General features: G+C 33.2%; 1 protein-coding gene across 6 annotated transcripts in view; it reads left to right on the plus strand.

The window, feature by feature from the left end:
- The window catches only part of LOC145315936 (twitchin-like), a 24,937-nt gene extending 16,798 nt beyond the window's left edge, over positions 1-8,139 (plus strand). For 4 of the 6 annotated variants that reach the window (XM_080156103.1, XM_080156105.1, XM_080156104.1 and 1 more), the window contains 7 exons: positions 468-676; positions 847-1,025; positions 1,324-1,644; positions 2,136-2,311; positions 3,924-4,003; positions 4,336-4,452; positions 5,948-8,139. In XM_080156103.1, the coding sequence (XP_080012229.1) occupies positions 468-676; positions 847-1,025; positions 1,324-1,644; positions 2,136-2,311; positions 3,924-4,003; positions 4,336-4,452; positions 5,948-6,377 (1,512 nt within the window). In that variant the 3' untranslated portion in view covers positions 6,378-8,139. Of the gene's footprint in view, positions 1-467; positions 677-846; positions 1,026-1,323; positions 1,645-2,135; positions 2,312-3,923; positions 4,004-4,335; positions 4,453-4,809; positions 4,881-5,947 lie in introns of all 6 variants that reach the window. The other 2 variants (XM_080156107.1, XM_080156108.1) reach the window with 2 other exon arrangements.
- Positions 8,140-9,724: the final 1,585 nt, after the last annotated feature.

Raw genomic sequence — 9,724 nt, forward strand, 5'->3', positions numbered from 1 at the left:
CTTCAATTTTTACCTCTTCTACTATTTGACAAAATCGTCCTTGATGTCATTCTACTTTATATTTGTTCTATTTATGAATATTTTACCTTAAAATGTAGCTAACTTTACTTGACTATAGGTAACAAGAGTTCATGATAATTTAGAAATATGTAAAATATGTCAACTTCTACACCTGATTAATAGCGGGAGTACAATTAGAATTTATTTTAAGGCCAAATTATTTTAAATATTCAGGGTTATTTGAAATGTATTTTATGAAGATAAAGTTAAAATTTGTTATTATGTTAAAAATTGTTATATATTTAAAAAAATGTACGCTTTCATTGTTATCAATAAAGAAACTTAATATGGCGTATCTGTTTGCCCAATATGTTGACTGCTTGTCACATTACTTCAAGTTTTTTTCTGGTAAGGGGGTAATAATTTAACTTCAAAATATGAAATTTTATGCAATATATAACATTTAGGCTGACAGAGCGAGGGACACTGGCGCATACACAATCAGATTGACCTGCGAGGCGGGTACTTTTGAGGCCACAGGTCACGTCAACGTGCTCGATGTTCCTGGCAAGCCTCGCACCCTGACACCAGACGAGATCCGCGCCGAGCATGTGAAGCTGAGCTGGTTACCTCCAGAGGATGATGGTGGCACCCCCATCACAAGCTACCTTGTCAGGTAAGGAAAAACTGAATTTATTTATCATATTTCTTTAAAGTGTCTTGACAATTTAGGTCTTTGGTATGCTGATTTTGTAATCATTTAGAAATGCTTAAAATCTTATTTACTCTTATTTTCCTTATTTTGTTTTTAATATTCTTAATTACTTCTATCCCTGATTACTTCAGATACATGGACATTGACAGCGGAGAGTGGGTGACCGCCTGCACAACAACAACACCCAGCGCCACAGCCTCTGGCCTCAAGCCTGGACACTTGTACCAGTTCGAGGTGTCCGCCATCAACAAGGAGGGCCAGTCTGAACCAATCTTTACTGGAGACCCCATCCTGGCAGAAAACCCATACAGTAAGATATTTATAGATTTAGTATGTTTCCCCCATCAAATTGTCTGGCCTGTGATCTAAGACAAATAAGATGTTAGAGTGTATATTTGACTCTGACAGGAACTGGTTTTAGGCATTTACAGAAACCTGAAAGTTGGACAACCAAAAAAATATATATTGAAACTTTATATATTGCATACATTTTAGCTTGTAAGACTTGAAAGAAAATTCATTATAAAAACCATAAAGGTGTATAAGTTGGTTGAGATAGGCGTTTTCTGATTTTTCAAAAATGTCTACAATGAAAATAACAATTTTAGGGCCGCCCAGCTCTCCTGGTGAACCCAAGATTGTCGACTTTGACAACAAGTCTGTGACACTCCGCTGGGACAAACCCAAGAACGACGGAGGCCGTCCCATCACACACTACATCATTCAGAAAAAAGACAAATTCGGCGGCTGGTTCGACGCTCTCATAACAGACGACCAGAACTGCACAGCGACAATAGACGAGCTGGAGGCCCGTGTGCCTGGCCTCAGCGAAGGAAAGTGGTATCAGTTCCGAGTAATTGCCGTGAACAAGGCCGGAGAATCCGATCCTTCCCCCGAAACTAAACCACATCTTTGTAGACACAAGAACCGTAAGTTTTTATTATTACTATATATATATACTAGCGGCTACGCCCCTAGAAGCCTCTAGGTGCACTTAAGGTATGAGGGGGAAAAGTCGACCTCATCCCATTTTAATTTTTTTTTTGGGGGGGGGGGTTAGGAAGACACTCTCCTCAAAAATAGTTTAATACCCTCCCAGGACCTATAAGAAGCATCACTGTAAAGGATAACAATATCGGTTCAGCGGTTAACAAGATCCTTTGGGACAGACAAAAAACGCTTCCTACTTTATATAATAGGATGTATACATATCATAGTAGTTGGATGTTCATTTGTTTTTGTGTCTAAAAATATTTCCAAAACAGCTTTTTACTAGGTGTAAATTTGGATGAGTTAAGTATACGTAAATTTCTTTCCTTTATGCTTCGGAGTTCCTAAACAAATTTCCGATAAAATACCCAAATGATGTTATACAATTATATTACATATTATGTAAAAATTAAATTCTACTAATTTTCAGTGGCACCCTCTATAGACAAGGGCCAGGCAGGCAGCAAAACTGTTCGTGTGAACAGAACTGTGTTCTGGCAGATCAAGTGCCGTGGTGAGCCCCCTCCAACATTCACCTGGGTGCATCCTGTCCATGGAGAATTAAAATCTAACGAACACTTTACCGTCCTAACAGATGAATACCAGGTCAGAAAATAATACACTTTAAAGTTTATTGTCCATAAAATGAAACTGATATTACAGTCTGTATTTATTTTAATGTTTAATGCACTAAACTTTTAAGAATTGGTATATATTACTTCAAATTTCTAAAATCACATAATGGTTTGGTATACTTATGTACTAATATTAACCTTTTTGGTTGTTAAATGCTATTAAGAGGGCAAGAAAACCTAAATATGTTTCATTTATTGAATTTTTTTACAGTGTGTATCTATTCATTTTAATTTGTATTATCTTTGAAAATATTTGAAGAATGTACAAACTTATAACCTATTATTATTAAAACTTAGTAATAGTAATATTGAAATGAATAATGATACCTATACTATTGTATAAATGACGAGCCTAGAAAAAATATCATTTTTGACATTTTCCATCTTTGTTGTTCTCATTTGCGTTTTCTTCCCGTCAAATTTGACCTTTAAAATTGTTAAAATAACTGAAATAACTGAATGTTTTTATTGTCTATGACTTTAGAATTTTCCCAGGTAAAAGATAAGATTTCATGAAATTAGGCGTAAAGGTATGCGATTTCTTTCCTCCCCCCTCCCCCAATTGTTCCCCTTTTTCATGGATAAAAACAAGAAAGAATTAGTAAGAAAATTTATTACTAATTTCTTTTTTATCTTTCTTACTGCCAGGGCTCGGCATCCGTTGTCAGCTGCCTGTAAGCATTAGGGAAATCAACCTTTTACAATTTAAAAAATCAGCTTGAAGTCTAAACCTGACATAATTATGACCATCCCTCATTTGAAGGGATCCAAACGGGTTTATATTTGAGGCTTAGTTGCGGCTGCCGAGCCCTAACTACTGATGTCCTTTACCTTGAGAGTTAAATTGTTGTTTAATTATCTCACGGACAGGCCCATACTACAAGTAAACAACAGTAAAGGATTTTCAAAAATGTGTATTTGTTGTCATGGATGTAGGGATGGGACAATGAGCAGTTAATTAAATTTTATACTTCTAACTAAACTAGATGTATCTTGAAGAACTCCATCAATTTAAACAAAATAAGAAAATTCAAATAGGTTTCACTACCCAAAGTTTAGGACAGCTAGAAATATGAATTTTAGATCGATTGTTCCATCCTTATATCCCTGGGTTGTTGTGTATCAGTGTGTGTGTGAGTGTCAATCGTGTTTTTAGAAGGTATGTAAAGTGTGAGACCTCAATGAATATTTTAAATTTAATTTACCTGAAAAAAAAGTAGGAATCTAGACACTTAAATAAGATTTACAACTGTACTTTGTTTAAGTTGTACAAAAAAAATAATTTAAAAATAATAATGAAATTATTTCGGAAAATTAAATATCTCTAGAGAACAGAAACAATACCATTGCTTTGTAAAGGCTGTGGCAACAACATTAATATGTTTTTTTTTAAAATCATCTGAAAGAGATACTAAATATGTTAATAAATTGGGTTATATCAGAATAATGGATTATTCTAACATGACGTCATTCGGAATACTTCGGCCTAAAGTTTTAAAATTTATAACCTTTGTTATAGGCACTATAAAGCTTCCTAAATGTTGTTGCAACAAAGCTAGTCTAAATCATTGTAATTTGTATAGGGTGGTGCTACAACAACACTGGCTATTCATCATGCAGTTGTAGAGGATGCTGGTACATACTCATTAAAAGCAGAAAATAGGTAAGTAAATATTTATAGAAATGTTTTATGTTAGATTTTTACATAAAAAACAAGGATGGCAACATCTATCCCAGCTAGGCTCTACATATCATAAATACTACCATATTAAAGTTTAGGAATAGAATATCATGTAAAATCTGAAAAATAATTGGTGTAAGTCTGTCAAAAGATTAGACGTGATTGTTAGGCTTTTAATATTTTACCAAACTTTCATAGGAATCACTATTCCCATGTCATGTTAAAAGGGTGTTAAATATGGTTCAAACAAAGTATACTCTATAAACCTTACTCTGTCTGCGTGGCCTAATGTTAAACCATGGTGACCTATTTAGAAATGGAGTAGAGAAGGTTGACCTTGATCTAATTGTGCTTGACCACCTGCCAGAGTGTGACTGTGACATGTACAAGCGAGGAGACAAACAGTGCTCCTGCCAGCATTCTTATACTGGGTAACATTTTTATAGAAAATCATTTTCATTATCTTAAATGTTAAGTAGTTTTTTTCACCAGTTATTGCTAGAATTTGTAGTAGAATAAGAAGTTTTTTTCCCATACATGTTTGGACATGGACAGTTTTTAGAAATTTTTAAACTATTATTTGGCCATTTTTAAAACTGTCTGTTGCCTAACTTTTAGTAAATGCACCCTGTACTATTGTTATTTAGTAGTATAAACTTTACCCCACTATAAAGCTGATGGCTGTTTAAAAAGGATAAAATATTTTTTATCTAGGATTTTATAAAAGTAAAATTAAGTGCAACTAGTGTTAGAATAGAATATTTGAAAGGCATTCCTTGCATAATTAGGAAAGACCCCTGGATGTCTGTCCTCACTTCTTCAATGGAGTATTTTCACTCAGCCGCCTTGTAATTGTTAGGTAAATCCCAACTGATGAGCGCGCGCCCCATTCACTTGACCATTGCTGCGCCTGTGCTCATTTTTATTGCTTAAAGTGCTTGACAGAAAATTAATATCTGTATATTGGATTCTTATAAAATCGTCCTAAGAGCTTTTTAAAATTTTTTTAGATTCAAATTTCTTATGATTTGAAAATCATCACAATTAAAAATCTTTTTCTACAAAGTGAAATAAAACTGAGCTCTTTTGATTAAATGTGTTTACGCTATCGCGTAAAAAGCTTCGAATTAAGACCGAAGTTGCAAAATTAAGTACATTTCTTTTACATAGTTTAAACAAAATATTTAATATAAAATAGTTTGATAAAGTGAAATCTTCATAGGACGAAAGGACAACTCCTGTGAAGTATGATTTAGTGCTTATTAATTTCTGTATAAAAAACTAAATAGATTAGTACAGTAATAAATTTGGAACTTTTAATTTCTTTATTTAGTTATACAAAATGTAAAAGAGAATTAATTTTATTTAAACTAAAATAAGAAATTAAAAGTTTGGATATACTGCAGTTCACGATAAAATATTGCTAGTAAGCAATATTTCCAAAAATCTATGAATTTTAAAGGCTGCTAGCTACCAAATGGCGGAACGTACAGATCATGCCCGCACACTGTTTTAAGCGGAATAAGAAGGCCTACAAATAATCTGAAATAGCTATAAATCAATAATGCATAATTATCTCGCAGTGCAGAGAAATGCGCGAAAAAGACATATTTTACGCGTTTTTTCTTCATTGAAGCTTTCCCTCTGCATAATTGGATCTTGGCTATTTCAGATTATTTGTAGGCCTTCTTATGCCGCTTAAAATGGTGTGCGGGTATGATATGTACGTTTAGCCGTTTGGCAGCTAGCAGCCTTTAAAATTCATAGATTTTTGGAAATATTGCTTACCAGCAAAATTTTACCGTGAACTGCAGTAGATCCAAAATTTTTTTCAAATAATTAATAATGTACATATTATTGAATGTATGTACATATGACAAAAAAATTCCAAGACAATTTACAATTTTGTGTGTGTTGCTTGTGTAGGTCATTCAGAGCCCTCTCTGTGGACCCCATGGTGGATATCCCTGGTCTAGCTGCCAATGGTTCTGCTGAGGATGGATGTGCCAACGCTGCCGCATCATCCGCGGAAACCACCAGAAGCTCCATTGGTCCTGACGGCACTGTCTACACAACAAGACGCCAACACATGCGAAGTACTTCCATTCAAAGATCCGGAGGATTCACGTCTAGCAGAGCTGTCCCACGTCTGCCTCCAAGTGGCAAGCCTAATTTAATTCTCAGCTACGGCAGGACCAAGGAGGATCTGACATGGAAGTTTAATGATTTGTCCTCCTCTCTGTTGCTTGACTCGTACAGCAGCTTGACATCTCCATACCTGGACACATCCGGATACTCCACCAGAACTACAGATTCGGCAGCAGGCAACCAGCGCAGAAGATTGTCTCATTTCTAATCAAATATTTGCATGTTTGTCCCTCATAATGTTTTTGAATTTTAGAAATATCAACACCATTATCCATCAGATTTTTAAAAAAGGAAATGGTTTTGATATCATTTGTTGTATACTTTATGAAATAATTTTTTTTTCGTGTGTGTAATACCCCGTTTACCAAACTAAACAGCTACGGCCCACGTTACTTTCTCAATTTCTTTATTTATAAATTTTATTTTATAACTTTACATTGCAGTATAACATATTTCAAGCTTATTCAAATCTTATTTTTTTGTTGTAAATTTAACATAAAATTTTCAATTTATTTGTGTATGGTTATGTTTTTTTCTTCTTAATATTCCTTTCCCTATACCATATTAAGTTTATATAAAATTATTAACTTGCCCTTAACATGTTTATTTCAGTCCTGATGGAGCATTGAAGAAATTACTGGATATTCAGCACACAGAATCAAATTTCTTCTGACTCAACAATTACTCAATCATTCAACAACAAATTACATTTGAAAACCCCCGTCAACTTATTACAATCTCCTTTAAAATAACATAACCTTTAACAATTTCCAGATTCCAATCCTGTTTCTAGGAATTAAAAATACAGTGTTTTGATCCATATTACTCCTATAATCCAAACTTCCTTAACCCCCCAAAAAATGTTGACCTACTCTATGACTCCCTCTTTACCTGGACTATAAAGCCAGAGGGAGTTGGTTTATGTTATGATTGAGTTGTCTCTCCCAAAAAGAAATCTTGTATAGAGGAGGGAAACACAAAAGAGAATGAGAGAGGTAGAACTTGACTCCAACAAACCAGCCAAGTTTTACTTACAAGCCAGAACAAATAATGAATAATGTTAGAAATGTAAAAGACACTTTGTAAATATTTCTGCCTGGTCTTTTACTAACTAACAATAGTTTCCATTCTTTCTCTCTCTTTCACTCCCTCTCTGGTTTGAATGTTTTTAGAACTAGGGAAGCAAGAATAAAAGTAATAATAATAACAATAATGTATGTATTCACACTTTTCCTTTCTCAATCATGTTAAGGACGCGGACAGAAACTAACTTTTTTATTATTAGCAAATTTGTTATTTTGATTGTTTGCTGCCTACCTCACCTAACCAATTGTATGGAATTACTCCCTATAATAGAGGTTCAAATAATGGTCTACTCTTCTTATGCAGGTTAGGTTAGGTAGACAGTAAATTGAAAAAACACTGAGTTTATTTTCACTAACAACATCATCATGCTAGATTTATTCTTTCAATAACTTTAATTTTGAAACTTATTAATTCTAGCCTAAGCTATATTGTTAACATACAGGAGCAGTCGTAATATACATAAGGATTTAGTTTTTATCCAGATATATTATTCTTGATAATAATTTTAATAAACAAAGTATTTTGATGTACATTGTTTCTGCTTCTCTATGCCTAACATTTTTTCTTGTTTGTTAAATAACAACTTTTTTCATAATGTAGAGATACAAATCTAAATGCAAACCAAAAAAATATTTTAGAATTTCAAAAAAAATCAAAAATAAATTTAACAACCTTTTTTTAGACATTGATACTTACATTCCCAGAAAAAAGAACAAAAAAAAAGATTAATAAAAGTTTTGGCCAGCATTAAGATTTTATCTCTGTTAACTGTAAACAATTGTAAACTTTCCTATGAGATTCCTACATATTAGATACAGTGTTTACGGTAACTTTGTAACAATTATTTTTGTAACTAATTGTAAGAAATATATTTGACTGTTACACTTGTTACTTTATTTTATTGGAATAAGATGTAAAACAAGGACACGTATGTCGATGAGTAGCTTACCGAAACAACATTGAATAAGAAAAATACGTCCACGGGACTATGACTTCACATTGAGTTCACTAATGTTCAGGGGTAGCTATTCTAACAATCAATTCTACAAAAATCACGAAACCTTTAAAAGTATGGTGGAGGTATTTTTTAAATCTAACTGAAGAGGGGTGGGTAAGAAGGGGAGAAAAAGGGGAAAGGGATTGTGGAGAAATTGTGTTTTAGAATTGTTTGTCAGAATATCATTCCCTTTTCCCTGACTAATGTTACATCTAAAACCCCTGACAATTTATCCAAATTTTCAAATTCACTCATTTGTGATTTACTGAGGCGCGAATGGATTCAAATTGAAAGATTAACTGCACTAGCAACATGAATTATACTTATCATGGAGGAGAGAACAGTAGACCGTAAATTACACTGGTACCCAAAGTTTTATAGTCCCGCTATCTTATTCGTTAGTTCAAAAACTTTGGGCACTTTTATTGACCTTGGTTAGTTTCAAACCAGAAAAGTCCAAGCTTTTCAACCAGTGATTTTAATCTAGATAAAGGATATTTTGTTACTCATCATTGGAATTTGAAATATAAATTTATCGTCAATTGTCTTAGAACTTTAAGATTAAGCGCTGAAAGTTTTTTGGTGATATAGTTTTTAAACTAGACATATCCAGAAAAATAAAACACACAAAGAAAACTTGGTTTTAAAATTCTTCACATAATATATTGGGGAAAATAGACGAATCACCAAAAATAAAAAGAAAAAAAAGAATTTAGTTACTACACAAATTGACATATTTTTATATCTACATAACATTAAATCAATTTTTGGTTGCTTTTATGGATATTGAGATCCTTAGTATTTATATTTTATATAACTTTCACATATTTAAATGTTGGGCTTGGTAAGTGAAATTAAATTCAACGGCGAAGCTCAAGTAATAAGACCAAAAGACGAAAAAAATATATAGGAATAAAACGACATAAATCTTTAGTAAAATTTCTTTACTTACAGGATTCTTATTTTGGTCTTACTTTTTTTACGACCTAGTTTTAATGTTCTAAATTGTACCAGGAATTGCCAAACGTTTTAAAGACAATACTACGAAGTTTGGTGTCTTTAAATCCACATACAAGGTTAGAAATCTTCAGTACGATACTAACATGCCTAATGTGCAGTAGGAGCTATCCGTCAAGGACTTATGAACCTAAGGACAAACTTCAAATACAGAAAAGCCCTGCTTTTAAAAGATTTACACATTTAAGGAAAAGAAAGCCAACCATATATGAAAAGTAGGTGAACATTATAGAATTACACCCTCTGTAGATTGTTATTTCAAATAAATAATGATATTGGTTAGGTTAGTTACTGTTCATTAGAGTAAGATTAGCCTAAAGTTATGTAAGCCTAAAGTGAAGGTTATGCTACCGAACGGTTTAGTAACCCTGCAGTGGTTAGGAGCCTAGGTTCAGTTCTTGGTTGCAATTTCGTGTTGTTGGAACTCCAATGGAACCGAGAAGCAACATCTTAGT

This window comes from Acartia tonsa, chromosome 4 (genome assembly GCF_053477335.1).
Source record: "Acartia tonsa isolate MP-2025a chromosome 4, ASM5347733v1, whole genome shotgun sequence".
In the NCBI taxonomy this organism is placed as follows: domain Eukaryota; kingdom Metazoa; phylum Arthropoda; class Copepoda; order Calanoida; family Acartiidae; genus Acartia; species Acartia tonsa.